We start from the raw sequence: 15,548 nt of genomic DNA, 5'->3' as shown, positions 1-15,548 counted from the left end.
TTACCGGCGGGTCCCCGGCTGCTGATAGCAGCTGGGACCTGCAGTGCATGACGCGAGCACCGCTCGTACAGGACGTAAATGTACGTTCTGGTGTGCGAAGTACCTCCGCACTAGGATGTACATTTACGTCCGTGGTCGTTAAGGGGTTAAAGGTGTATCATAAAACAAGAAGCGGGATCAGGATCCCGTTCCAATGGAAAAATACACAGCAAATACATGGCATAGCATTGATCAATCTATAGATTGCATGTAATAGTCCCCTCTGGGGACTAAAACATAGTGAAAAAAATTAAAATAATAAATGTAAATTAACCCCTTCTCTAATAAAAATTTGAATCATCCCCTTTTCAAAAAGTTTAAATAAAATAAAATAAATATATATATAAAATAAAAAAATATAATATAATACTGAAAACAGCTATATCATAATACAGTGAGAAGATAGTAGTAGGAGTGTGGTGTCCCAGGACCAATAGCTGTCCTGTATCTTTGGACTGTCTTGGGCAGCTTGGTAGCGTACGGTGTTGGGCCCACTAAACAACTTACTGTTGTATTCTATTGCAGAGTAATATATATTTTCTAAATCAGTTATATTCTTGTTATATGTATATATGTTTTTCTGTTACTGTACCCTTAAGAGTGAATAGTGAACCTCATGTGACCCTGCCTGCCAATGGGAACCACTAAATTCTACCCTATGTAGTGTAGTGGGGAGAGGAGTTGCCTCAGTATAGTTACTGCTGAGCTGCAGTGAGGTTCAGGTGTGCTGTGTGTCGTGTGCTCTGAGGAGAGGTCTCGCTCAAATCTAATCTCAACTGGTCATCCCAAAAGGATTACTCGCACGGTGGAAGTTCATGCTCCTGAAACGAAGGCTTCAGTACTTTGACAGGACCCTACCAACCGGGATTCATCTTTCGTCTCACAAGTCATTATCGATCTGTTTGGGGCAAGCACCACACGTCCCAGCAAGGCAACAGGACTGCCAAGGTGTTACACTGCACTCTCTCACCTAAAGCTAGCTCTACCTGTATTACCATCTGCACCCTGTTCAGTAAAGACAGGTATCTGTAACCTGACGTCGGTGTGTTCATTTATTCCCCGTGTCTGGCCCAGGACAAGCTATCCCTAAACTCGGTCCATGAATAGGATAACAGTGCCCTGGCATCACAAAGTGATCAGTTATTCTTACTAACACCCCATAGCTACCACAGGAGGACAGTTTGAAAATCCTTCAGAGAATCAGAATTTTTAAACCAATAACCTAAATAAGTACATAAAAAAGAATACATAAAAATAACCAGCACACAAAGTACCCATATTTATATACAAAAGACATATAAAAGTATGCACATTAAATAGCTTTATCCGTTAACTAACAGGAAGAGTGACTTTCTAAATCAGCGAGCTGGATAAACCCAAAGACTATTGTATTATGCTGAATATTTTACTGTTTGCTTATAGGGGGAAAACATTATGTTTTTATTTCAGCATTCCACAATGGATGCCTCATCTCAGTATACAATAGTACATTGTGTCATTTTGTTCTTTGGGTCTCTGATGTCCCCTATTACCTGTACACATCTGGTCCCACGATCGTGTCCATGATCAGCAGCTGTCCATATATCGTTACTTGGTTGTATACTCACTGGGTATATAACAGGAGTTAATGTGTTTTGAGAGATGATACACTGACAGTGCAGTCATGTGTTTACACACCTCATGTGTATTCACGATCTAATATTAAATTATGATAATGATTTTATATCACCTTAGTTGTCTTTGGAGTTTTAATTTCTTGTATGTTTTAAGAGGTGTTTTCATGCCTTCTCATCTTATTAAAGGGGTTTTCCAGGATTGTTTTTTTTTTGACTATGCTACAGGGGCTGTAAAGTTAGTGTAGTTCATAATATAGTGTCTGTACCTGTGTGTGACTGTGGTCTCGCAATTCTTCTGTGATTTTCACCCCAATATTTATTTTTAACAGCATACAAAATTACTCAGGTCTTAGGTTTTCCCAGGTTGCAGTGCGGCCGAGACATTACATCACTAGTAAGGTGTGCAAAGGGAGACTGTCCTGCTTCAATGTGTGGAGCAACCGCTGGGTGGGAGAGAGATCATTCTGCAACTTTTTTTTTTTTGCAACAGCTGGAGGCACCCTGGTTTAAAAACACTGGTCTTTTGAATGGAATGCAGCTCACTTGTGTTTCAATGGGTGGGGTGCCTGATATGTGAGAGGGAGGAAAGTGACCTCACGCTTACAAACAAGGAACTATGGAATTTGTAGTTGAAGAAGGAAACTCCAACCGGAAACAGCCAGTTCAAAAAAAGCCTCAGCGTTATGGTGGACTCACAACATGGCCACTTAGCACCAAGACAAGCACACATCTTTCCTAAGCATGTCCATTACTGTCTGGCAGGTACATACTAAAATCCTGTTATGGTGGAAAACCTCTTTAAAGGAGATCTGTAGTGCTCTGAACTTAAAATTTTAGACCGCGGGGGGGGTCCGAGCACCGGGGCCCCCCACGATCTCCTGTATGGGGCCACGGCAATGTACAGGAAAGGGGGCATTCCATCCCCGCATGATGCGGCAGCTGCCACGCCCCTCCATGTATCTCTATGTTCAGAGCACTACAGATCTCCTTTAGGTTATTCCCTATCCAGGAATAACAAACAGATCATGGAGGGAGGGGTCCAACCTCTGGGACCCCTTGCATATCTCAAAAATGGAAAAATTATTGTCACTGAAATGAATGGTAGGGACTGTGCCTGCAAGGTCATCAGTCTAATTACTCTCTATGGGGCCACAGAACCTCTCCAAGTTTAGCACTTGTAAATGTTCTGCATCCTTACAGACAATAAATTGAGCAGTGGCAATGCAGGAGCTGAGGAGCTGTAAATAAAATGGCTGGAGTACATATAGAAGTTGTCAACTAGACTTTGCACACATACCCCATCCAGGGGGGTGGCACTGTCATCCAGATCATTTCCCCACTTTAACCCAACAGTATATAAAGGACTCAATTGAGTGCTAATGTATGGAGCTGAGGAAGGGGGTTGCAATACCCCCAAAACGTGTTGTTCCTTGTTATTTTGTTTATTTAATTTTATTTATGTCACGATTCGGCTTCCAGGTAGTGGATCCTCTGTGTCAGCGAGGGATTGGCGTGGACCGTGCTAGTGGACCGGTTCTAAGAGGCTACTGGTTTTCACCAGAGCCCGCCGCAAAGCGGGATGGTCTTGCTGCGGCAGTAGCAACCAGGTCGTATCCACTAGCAACGGCTCTACCTCGCTGACTGCTGAGAAGGCGTGGGACAGAAGGACTAGGCAGAGGCAAGGTCAGACGTAGCAGAAGGTCGGGGGCAGGCGGCAAGGTTCGTAGTCAGGATGGGTAGCAGAAGTTCAGGTACACAGGCTTTGGACACACTAAACGCTTTCACTGGCACAAGGCAACAAGATCCGGCAAGGGAGTGCATGGGAGGAGGTCAGATAAAGGCAGGGAGCAGATGGAAGCCAATTAAGCTAATTGGGCCAGGCACCAATCATTGGTGCACTGGCCCTTTAAGTCTCAGAGAGCTGGCGCGCGCGCGCCCTAGAGAGCGGAGCCGCGCGCGCCAGCACATGACAGCAGGGGACCGGGACGGGTAAGTGACCTGGGATGCGATTCGCGAGCGGGCGCGTCCCGCTGTGCGAATCGCATCCCCAACGGCCATGACAGTGCAGCGCTCCCGGTCAGCGGGACTGACCGGGGCGCTGCAGGGAGAAAGACGCCGTGAGCGCTCCGGGGAGGAGCGGGGACCCGGAGCGCTAGGCGTAACAGTACCCCCCCCCTTAGGTCTCCCCTTCTCTTTGTCCGGTAACTGCCTCCCCTGGGATGAGGACACCGGGAAAGAATGGAGGGTTTCCTCAACGGCAGGCAGTACAGCAGGAGTGGGGATGGGGAGGGAGGGCAGAGGGCGAGGCCTGGCACGGGGCAGTGTGACACCAGGACGGGGGCCATGGGGAGGCACAGAGGCTTGCCTGACGGGACTGGGAGGGGGGGAGAGGCACTTCCTGTGGCAGGCAGAGTCCCAGTTCCTGATCTCCCCGGTGGTCCAATCAATGGTGGGGGAATGAAGCCGGAGCCAAGGCAGACCGAGGAGGACCTCAGAGGTACAGTTGGGGAGAATGAAGAACTCAATCCTCTCAAGGTGGGGTCCAATAGACATGAGGAGGGGCTCTGTGCGGTAACGCACGGTGCAGTCCAATCTGGCTCCGTTGACCGCGGAAATGTAGAGCGGCTTGACGAGACGGGTCACCGGGATGCTGAATTTATTAACAAACGACTCCAAAATAAAATTTCCAGAGGCACCGGAGTCCAAGCAGGCCACGGCTGAGAGGGAGGAGTTGGCTGAAGAAGAAATCCGCACGGGTACCGTGAGACGTGGAGGAGCAGACTTGGAACCAAGAGACGCCACACCCACGTGAGCTGGTTGCGTGCGTGCGTTTCCCAGGCGTGGAGGACGGATAGGGCAATCCACCAAGAAATGCTCGGTACTGGCACAGTAAAGACAGAGATTTTCTTCTCTACGGCGATTCCTCTCTTCCTGGGTCAGGCGAGACCGATCCACTTGCATGGCCTCCTCGGCGGGAGGCCCAGACGAAGACTGCAAAGGATGCTGTGGGAGAGGTGCCCAGAGATCTAAGTCTTTTTCCTGGCGGAGCTCTTGGTGTCGCTCAGAAAAACGCATGTCAATGCGGGTAGCCAAATGGATGAGTTCTTGGAGGTTGGCAGGAATCTCTCGTGCGGCCAGCACATCCTTGATGCGACTGGATAGGCCTTTTTTAAAGGTCGCGCAGAGAGCCTCATTATTCCAGGATAGTTCAGAAGCAAAAGTACGGAATTGTATGGCGTACTCGCCAACGGAAGAATTACCCTGGACCAGGTTCAACAGGGCAGTCTCGGCAGAAGAAGCTCGGGCTGGCTCCTCGAAGACACTCCGGAGTTCAGCGAAGAAGGCCTGGACTGTGGCTGTGGCAGGATCATTGCGGTCCCAGAGCGGTGTGGCCCAAGACAAGGCCTTTCCTGAAAGAAGGCTTACTACGAACGCCACCTTAGACCGTTCTGAAGGAAACAAGTCCGACAACATCTCCATATGCAGGGAACACTGAGACAAAAATCCACGGCAGAGTTTAGAGTTCCCATCAAATTTGTCCGGCAGGGACAAGCGGAGGTTAGGAGCGGCCACTCGCTGCGGAGGAGGTGCAGGAGCTGGCGGAGGAGATGGTTGCTGCTGTAGCAGAGGCAGAAGTTGCTGTAACATGGCGGTCAACTGCGACAGCTGCTGTCCTTGTTGGGCAATCTGCTGCGATTGCTGAGCGACCACCGTGGGAAGATCAGCGAGACTTGGCAGCGGCACCTCAGCGGGATCCATGGCCGGATCTACTGTCACGATTCGGCTTCCAGGTAGTGGATCCTCTGTGTCAGCGAGGGATTGGCGTGGACCGTGCTAGTGGACCGGTTCTAAGAGGCTACTGGTTTTCACCAGAGCCCGCCGCAAAGCGGGATGGTCTTGCTGCGGCAGTAGCAACCAGGTCGTATCCACTAGCAACGGCTCTACCTCGCTGACTGCTGAGAAGGCGTGGGACAGAAGGACTAGGCAGAGGCAAGGTCAGACGTAGCAGAAGGTCGGGGGCAGGCGGCAAGGTTCGTAGTCAGGATGGGTAGCAGAAGTTCAGGTACACAGGCTTTGGACACACTAAACGCTTTCACTGGCACAAGGCAACAAGATCCGGCAAGGGAGTGCATGGGAGGAGGTCAGATAAAGGCAGGGAGCAGATGGAAGCCAATTAAGCTAATTGGGCCAGGCACCAATCATTGGTGCACTGGCCCTTTAAGTCTCAGAGAGCTGGCGCGCGCGCGCCCTAGAGAGCGGAGCCGCGCGCGCCAGCACATGACAGCAGGGGACCGGGACGGGTAAGTGACCTGGGATGCGATTCGCGAGCGGGCGCGTCCCGCTGTGCGAATCGCATCCCCAACGGCCATGACAGTGCAGCGCTCCCGGTCAGCGGGACTGACCGGGGCGCTGCAGGGAGAAAGACGCCGTGAGCGCTCCGGGGAGGAGCGGGGACCCGGAGCGCTAGGCGTAACAATTTATTTCAATACACTTTTTATACCTCGACTGCTATCCGAGACGCAAGTGAATTCCTCTGTCTAAATCAGGCATAGGTAATCATCGGGGAGCGCCAAACTCACAAACATCATCTTTTCCATGCTGGCTCCAAAATTTACCCTAAGCAAGGCCGGCCTTAGGGGTGTGCGAGCTGTGCGGCCGCACAGGGCGCCATAGCAACAGGGGCGCCGGGCGGCCGACACAGCTCGCACCAAGTATGCCAGTGTAATGAAGAAAACTGTGCCCTGTAGCGGAATGTGACCCTCCGCACAGGGACACAGCTTTCTGCTTTGCAGTCCGCTCCCTCTTATTACATTCCCACTACCCTCTCTCAACTGTGTCCCTATGCGGAGGGTCACATTCCACTTCAGGGCACAGTTTTCTTCATTACACAGGGAGGTTTCACTTACCCCGGCCTCCTCCACGTCTCTGGTTGGCTGGCAGGCCCGAGTATGAAGAGGGACGTCACACATGTGACGTACCTCCGCAAACCCGCACAGGAGGACGTAAGTAACATCACTCGTCAGGCCGACGCCGGAGAGAAGAGAAGCGCAGCGCAGGTCAGGTAAGATTGTCTATGTGTATGTGTGCATGTGTGGGTGTCTGTCTGTGTGAGTCGGTGGGGGGACGTGGGGGGGGGGGTAGGTGGTGGGATAGGGGAACGACAATGCTACCAAATTTAGGGAACCTGCTACTACCTAATGTGGGGCTATACTGCACCTAATGTGGGGCTATGCTGCACCTAATGTGGGGAGCTATACTGCACCTAATGTGGGGGAACTACACTGCACCTAATGTGGGGGAACTATACTGCACCTAATGTGGGAGAACTATACTGCACCTAATGTGGGGGAACTATAATGCACCTAATGTGGAGGAACTATACTGCACCTAATGTGGGGGAGCTATACTGCACCTGTGGGGAACTATACTGCACCTAATGTGGGGAACTGTACTGCACCTAATGTGGGGAACTATACTGCACCTAATGTGGGGAGCTATACTGCACCTAATGTGGGGAACTATACTCCACCAAATGTGGGGAACTATACTGCACCTAATGTCGGGAACTATACTGCACCTAATGTGGGGAACTATACTGCACCTAATGTGGAGAACTATATGGCACCTAATGTGGAGAACTATACTGCACCTAATGTGGGGGAACTATACTGCCAACCTAATGTGGGGAACTATACTGCACCTAATGTGGGGGAACTGTACTGCACCTATTGTGGGGGAACTGTACTGCACCTAATGCGTAGGAACTATACTGCACCTAATGTGGAGGACTATACTGCATCTAATGTGGGGAACTATACTGAACCTAATGTGGGGAACTATACTGCACCTAATGTGGAGGACTATACTGCACCTAATTTGGTGAACTATACTGAACCTAATGTGGGGAACTATACTGCACCTAATGTGGGGAACTATACTGCACCTAATGTGGAGAACTATATGGCACCTAATGTGGAGAACTATACTGCACCTAATGTGGGGGAACTATACTGCCAACCTAATGTGGGGAACTATACTGCACCTAATGTGGGGGAACTGTACTGCACCTATTGTGGGGGAACTATACTGCACCTAATGTGGAGGAACTATACTGCACCTAATGTGGGGAACCATACTGCACCTAATGTGGGGAACTATACTGCGCCTAATGTGGGGAACTATACTGCACCTAATGTGGGGAACTATACTGCACCTAATGTGCGGAACTATACTGCACCTAATGTGGAGAACTATATGGCACCTAATGTGGAGAACTATACTGCACCTAATGTGGGGGAACTATACTGCCAACCTAATGTGGAAAACTATACTGCACCTAATGTGGGGAACTATACTGCACCTAATGTGGGGAACTATACTGCACCTAATGTGGGGGAACTGTACTGCACCTATTGTGGGGGAACTGTACTGCACCTAATGTGGGGGGAACTATACTGCACCTAATGTGGAGGAACTATACTGCACCTAATGTGGAGGACTATACTGCACCTAATGTGGAGAACTATACTGCACCTAATGTGGAGAACTATACTGCACCTAATGTGGAGAACTATACTGCACCTAATGTGGGGGAACCATACTGCACCTATTGTGGGGGAACTGTACTGCACCTAATGTGGAGGAACTATACTGCACCTAATGTGGAGGACTATACTGCACTTAATGTGGGGAACTATACTGCACCTAATGTGGGGAACTATACTGCACCTAATGTGGGGAACTATACTGCACCTAATGTGGGGGAACTGTACTGCACCTAATGTGGGGGGAACTATACTGCACCTAATGTGGAGGAACTATACTGCACCTAATGTGGAGGACTATATTGCACCTAATGTGGAGAACTATACTGCACCTAATGTGGAGAACTATACTGCACCTAATGTGGAGAACTATACTGCACCTAATGTGGGGAACTATACGGCACCTCATGTGGGGGAACTATACTGCACCTAATGTGGGGAGCTATACTGCACCTAATGTGGGGAACTATACTGCACCTAATGTGGGGGAACATACTGCACCTAATGTGGGGGAACCATACTGCACCTATTGTGGGGGAACTGTACTGCACCTAATGTGGAGGAACTATACTGCACCTAATGTGGAGGACTATACTGCACTTAATGTGGGGAACTATACTGCACCTAATGTGGGGAACTATACTGCACCTAATGTGGGGAACTATACTGCACCTAATGTGGGGGAACTGTACTGCACCTAATGTGGGGGGAACTATACTGCACCTAATGTGGAGGAACTATACTGCACCTAATGTGGAGGACTATACTGCACCTAATGTGGAGAACTATACTGCACCTAATGTGGAGAACTATACTGCACCTAATGTGGAGAACTATACTGCACCTAATGTGGGGAACTATACGGCACCTCATGTGGGGGAACTATACTGCACCTAATGTGGGGAGCTATACTGCACCTAATGTGGGGAACTATACTGCACCTAATGTGGGGAATTATACTGCACCTAATTTGGGGAACTATACTGCACCAAATGTGGGGAATTATACTGCACCTAATGTGGGGGAACTATACTGCACCTAATGTGGGGAACTATACTGCACCTAATGTGGGGAACTATACTGCACCTAATGTGGGGGAACTATACTGCACCTAATGTGGGGGAACTATACTGCATCTGATTAAGGGGGACATGGGACTGATTAAGGGGGTAGGGGAATGATTAAATATAAAAAAATATATTTGTTACAAAGATTTTTTTCCTCTTTGTATATGTTTATGGGATAATGGGGGGGGGGGGGGGGGGGTGCCACAAGGTTAGCTCGCACAGGGCGGCTGAACACCTAAGGGCGGCCCTGACCCTAAGTTTTGCCAAAAAAATCTACTGCCATGAATTTTTGACATATAAATTCATGACAGTGAAAGATGCATCATCTTTCCCTTTACACCGGCATATGATGTTGGGGATTGGAAGCCCTGTTTTCAGATACTTTTTGTTGCCTTATCCAACCAAGAGGGAATGGTTTCTATGACATAGGTATGGCTTAAATGCCACAAAATGGGCCATAATTGCACCAAGATTTGCACCATAATTGACCCAATTGCACGCCCTTAGTTTTAATAAAAGTGAATAATCCCCTTCCCCCAAAAATAAGGTACCCTATTTTCCCATTTTCCAAATAAAAAAAAAGTTAAATAATTAAATAGATAAACATATTTGGTATCACCGCATGTGGAAATATCCAAATCCGATCTATTAAAATAAAATGTTAATGGTCCAATGCGGTGAATGCCGTAAACATAAAAAAATACCTAATAGTCCAAAATTTCACATTTTTGGTCACATTACATAAAAAAAAAAAAAAAAAAAAAAATGTCACATATACACAAAAGTGTGAAAAACTACAGATCATGGCACGAAATGAGCCCCCATACAGCCTCATACTTGGAAAAATAATGAAGTTATAGGGGGGGTCAGCAATGCAATACAGCAACACACAGCACTGAACACAGCCCCTTTTTCTTTCAGTTTGAAATTGACTGTGCTGGGGTAATTTCCCCTAGCTGTGCATTGCTCCGACAAATTTATCCCATGCTGTGCGCCATTTCATATATTTGACGTACGTCAGCACTTTCACTGCTGTAAATGATTGACTGTAAAACATGTCCACCTCAGATAATAATGATAAATTTGCCCCATTGACCCCCAACTCCTCAAAAGTGCTAACAGTGCCCCCCTGCTTAACAATCCGTTTCTTATTCTCAAAGAAGGTACAGTACTTCTAAACAACCAGCAGGGGGTCCTCACATTTATCTTCCAAAGCCTGCGCTGATAGGTCATCTTGGTTGGGTGTCGCACACACCAGCACTATGCGTAGTGCACTATGCGTAGTGATATAAAACAATGTAAGTCCATGCACACCCTATCAGTGATGTTCACTAATGTCAGTATTATTGGAGCAAGAACCTGTCCTTATTCTGGATGCTATCTTTATCATTTGCACTTATGCCTCCATATACAGTGGTCCCTCAAGTTACAATATTAATTGGTTCTGGGATGACCATTGTATGTTGAAACCATTGTATGTTGAGACCAGAACTCTATGGAAACTTGGTAATTGGTTCTAAAGCGCCAAAAGGTCATCCAAAAATAGGAAAAAGTGAGAAATAAAGAAAAATAAGTAGATAATTAATATAGATAAAGCAAATCCTTACATATAAAAGTAAGAAAGATCTGCAGGGAGCTGTAATCACTGTCTATTTCAGTGTTTTCCAAGCAGGGAGCCTCCAGCTGTTGCAAAACTACAACTCCCAGCATGCCCGGACAGCCTTTGGCTGTCCGGGCATGCTGGGAGTTGTAGTTTTGCAACAGCTGGGGGCACCCTGCTTGGGAAACACTGGTCTATGTAGAGGACAGGGTCCTGTACAGAACATGCAATGTCCTAAAAAAGTAACATGGAGTCGCCCTCACCTGGTGTCAAAAGGAGCAGGTAACCCTGGCACAGGTAAAGTGTACAGAACATGTAATACCTCCCTGTACTGTAGGGGGCGCTACCAGACACCAGTGAGTGCATACGCTTCAGTAATACAGGTAGAGTAGTACAGAACATGTAATACCTCTCTGTATTGTAGGGGGCGCTACCAGACGCCAGTGAGTGCATACGCTTCAGTAATACAGGTAGAGTAGTACAGAACATGTAAGACCTCCCTGTACTGTAGGGGGCGCTACCAGACACCAGTTAGTGCATATGCTTCAGTAATACAGGGGTTTTACCAGTAAATTGCCCATCCTGATTGGTCAGTTCTTCCGGCCATTGACACGTTTCGCAGATCTGGACTGTACATTGTATGGTGAGTCTGGTTTCAACTTACAATGGTCCAGAAAAGACCATTGTATGCTGAAACTATTGTATGTTGAGGCCATTGTAAGTAGAGATGAGCGAACTTACAGTAAATTCGATTCGTCACGAACTTCTCGGCTCGGCAGTTGATGACTTTTCCTGCATAAATTAGTTCAGCTTTCAGGTGCTCCCGTGGGCTGGAAAAGGTGGATACAGTCCTAGGAGACAGTCCTAGGATAAGTAATCAACTGCCGAGCCGAGAAGTTCGTGACGAATCAAATTTACTGTAAGTTTGCTGATCTCTAATTGTAAGTTGAGGGATCACTGTAGTCATAAATCAGATTTTTTTAATGAAAAAATATGGAAACTAAGTCAAAGCAAAAGGTTAATGTATTACCTGCAGATGGTTATGTGAGTTGGACCTTGTGGAGTTCATGCCGGTGGAGCAATGTTATGTTAAAGATTACAGAAACCTTATTGATCTAACATAAATAAAGAGATAATCGTACATGATCCCCAAGAAACAGACTCATAAATAACTAAACATTATTTAACAGATAAGCAAAAATTATACATGACATGGACAGAGGTGGCAGCAGAGAGCACTGTGCTCAGACTGGAAGGAACTACATAACTTCCTTCAGGACATACATCAGCTGATACGTTTTGGAAAACTTTTTTTTTTTCAATTCTTTATAATTTTCTGGCACCAGTTAATTTGAAAACTATTTCTATAATTATTTACTACAGTCATCTTGTGTAAATTGGAATAAAAACAATAAAAATAAATGAAAAATAAAATGAATAAATTAATTAATTAATTAATTAATTAATTAAAAACCCACCTTGAAAAATTGACTTAAATCTGGCATTATTGTACAACTTTATATTATTGCTAATTGTTATTGTGCTAAAATAACATACATTATAATAACCTGTATAATCCCGGCCATGTTCAGCCCTTCTGCTCCAGTCTTCTCCGCAGGCTTGGTTTCCATGGCTACAGCAATGTAAATAAAGCTGGCAGGGAGGACTGAGCCGGGGTCCTGGAACACAGCCGAGATTAAACTGGTTATTTGTTTGGCTTTTTTTCCTGTTTTGCACAGTCAAAAAAAAAAACTATGGGAAACTTTTCTATATGTATTTTATTTTATTAAATATGTCTGCGAACCCCTATAAAACTTTATCCCCTTAAAGGGGTACTCCACCCCTAGACATCTTATCCCCTATCCAAAGGATTGGGGATAAGATGTCAGATCGCCGCGGTCCCGCTGCTGGGGCCCCCCGGGGATCACTGCTGCAGCACCCCGCCATCATTACTGCACAGAGCGAGTTTGCTCTGTGCGTAATGACGGGCGATACAGGGGCCGGAGCAGCGTGACGTCATGGCCCCGCCCCTCATGACATCACGGCCCCCTTTATGCAAGTCTATGACAGGGGGCGTGACGACCACCACGCCCCCTCCCATAGACTTGTATTGACGGGGGCGGGCCGTGATGTCATGAGGGGCGGTGCCATGACGTAACGATGCTTCGGCCCCTGTATTGCCCGTCATTACGTGCAGAGCGATCTCGCTCTGCGCAGTAATGGTAGCAGTGATCTGACATCTTATCCCCTGTCCTTTATCCTCTATCCCTTATCCTTCGAAGAACTATAACTTTTTTATTTTTCTCACTTCAGACCCATATGAGGGCTCGATTTTTTTATATGACCATTTGTACTTTGTAATGGCACCTTTATTTTTACCATAAAATGTACGGCGAAAGCAAAATGTATTATTTGTGGGGAGAAATTGAACAGAAAACTGCAATATTGCATCTTTTTTGGTGGTTTTGTTTTTACGCAGTGAACTTCATGGTAAAAATGATATATTATCTTTATTTTGTAGGTCAATGCGATTAAAATGATCCTCGATTTATATCCTTTTTCTATTATTGTGAGTCAAACTTTATTGAACAAAATTAATATATTTTAAATGATCCTCTTCAGACCCCTACAACTTTTTTATTTTTCCATATATGGGGATGTTTGAAGGCTAATTTTTTGCGCCCTGATCTGTAGTTTCAATCGGAACCATTCTGGGTTTTTTTAACATGTTTTTGATTGCTTTTGATTAATTTTATTTTCCCATATATTGTGTGATTTAAAAATCTATATATTTGGTATTTTTTTTACATTTACGCCGCTCATCGTATGGGATCATTAATGCAATATTTTAATAGATCGGACATTTCTGCACGCAGTGATACCAAGAAGGTTGATTTATTTTTATTTTTTATTTGGGGAGGGGCTGTTTCACTTTACTAGAAACTTGTTTTTTTACACTTTTATAGTCCCAGTCACAGGGGACTATTTTTTGCAATCTTTAGATTGCAGATACTGATTAGTGCTATGCATAGACATAGCACTGATCAGTGTTATCTGCGATCTACTTCTCTGGTCTGCTCGACGGCCGACCAGAGAAGAAGACCCCATGATGGCAGCAGGAGGCAGGTAAAGGAGACCTCCGGCCACCATCTTAGCTGATCTGATCCCCACAGTCGTTCTGTGGGCAATCAGATCAACCACAGGAACCGCCACAATATTGATCACAGCATCTGAGAGGTTAAGGGCGGACATCAGGGTGAGGTTTGAAAAATGTATGGCAAAATATAAGAATAAATGATATATAGTGTAGCAAATAGAATTTCCTTATGAGAAGACCATTTGATGTTCCCTTTTATAAATAGTTTAACAATTGGTTGCCCAATCAGTTTGCAGCTAAATGTTAATTCTTAAGCTTATATTGATTTTTGCTTTTTGTCTTATACCTGTGAGATTCCTTTTTGTTGATTATCACTTGTTAAAGGGGTACTCCCGTGGAAAAACTTTTTTTTTTTTTTTAAATCAACTAGTGCCAGAAAGTTAAACAGATTAGTACATTACTTCTATTTAAAAATCTTAATCCTTCCAGTACTTTTTAGGGGCTATATACTACAGAGGAAATGCTTATCTTTTTAGATTTCTCTGATGTCATGACCACAGTGCTCTCTACTGACCTCTGCTGTCCATTTTAAGAACTGTCCAGAACAGGAGAAAATCCTCTTGCAAACATGTGCTGCTTCGGACAGTACCTAAAATAGACACCAGAGGTCAGCAGAGAGCACTGTGGTCATGACATCAGAGAAATCTAAAAGGATAAGCATTTCCTCTGTAGTATATAGCCCCTAAAAAGTACTGGAAGGATTAAGATTTTTAAATAGAAGTAATTTACAAATCTGTTTAACTTTCTGGCACCAGTTGATTTAAAAAAAAAAAAAAAAAAACGTTTTCCACGGTAGTACCCCTTCAATACAAAAAGAGGGGGCTCAACCTATATGTATACATACAAGGGTGCTACTCTCAGCAAAAACAAAAAACAAATGTACTACACCGAGAAAAGCTATCACTGCACAAAGCGCACACTTATAGATCTAAAAGTCTTATATAATTCTTTTATTAGTAGCCCTCACATATATACAAATACATAAACAAAAGGGCATTAAAAACAATTAAAATTGCTCATAAAGAGCAAAGCAGAACATGGGGGAGGGGCCATGAACCCCCTCTCTCCACAGACCCCATCCTCTAGTGGATAGTATCTTATTGCTGTAAATCCAAATTATTCACACCGCACAGTCGCACCAATATTAAATAAATACCGTAATTCACTATGGTATACCAATAAAGTGTCTAAATAGTGCCATATATATACTCATCAATAAGTGACATAATAATATAATAGCTACCACAGTGTATTTAATACATAAAGCAGGAAAAGTCCAGAGGTATTGTAAACCACAAATGGAGAAACAGCAAGGTGTTATGATTCATGGGGCGGGATCACAAGAGAACCCTACGCATTCCATCACTAATGGCGACTTCCTCAGGGGTGTTGACACTTTATTGGTGTACCATAGTGCATTATTTATTTTATCCAATGGAAAAGAAGAGAAATTGCACTCACCGCTCCGGTATGGACAAAAGCCGGTTTATTTCACATATTCATAGAAAAGGTACAAGGTGCAAA

At 45.5% G+C, this 15,548-nt stretch overlaps 1 protein-coding gene across 3 annotated transcripts in view; it reads right to left on the bottom strand.

Moving 5' to 3' along the window:
- LOC130275543 (flavin-containing monooxygenase 5-like) overlaps positions 1-12,460 on the bottom strand; it is a 79,816-nt gene extending 67,356 nt beyond the window's left edge. The window contains exon 1 of one of the 3 annotated variants that reach the window (XM_056523604.1): positions 12,425-12,460. Coding sequence is in view for 1 of the 3 variants with exons in the window: in XM_056523605.1 (XP_056379580.1) it covers positions 12,425-12,426 (2 nt within the window). In the remaining 2 variants the exon portion in view is untranslated. The remainder of the gene's footprint in view (positions 1-12,424) is intronic. The other 2 variants (XM_056523606.1, XM_056523605.1) reach the window with 2 other exon arrangements.
- Between the last annotated feature and the right edge of the window lie 3,088 nt (positions 12,461-15,548).

Source organism: Hyla sarda, chromosome 6, assembly GCF_029499605.1.
Source record: "Hyla sarda isolate aHylSar1 chromosome 6, aHylSar1.hap1, whole genome shotgun sequence".
Taxonomy (NCBI): domain Eukaryota; kingdom Metazoa; phylum Chordata; class Amphibia; order Anura; family Hylidae; genus Hyla; species Hyla sarda.
Note: the sequence above shows the minus strand (reverse complement) of the source record. Positions and strands in the feature narration are given on the sequence as shown.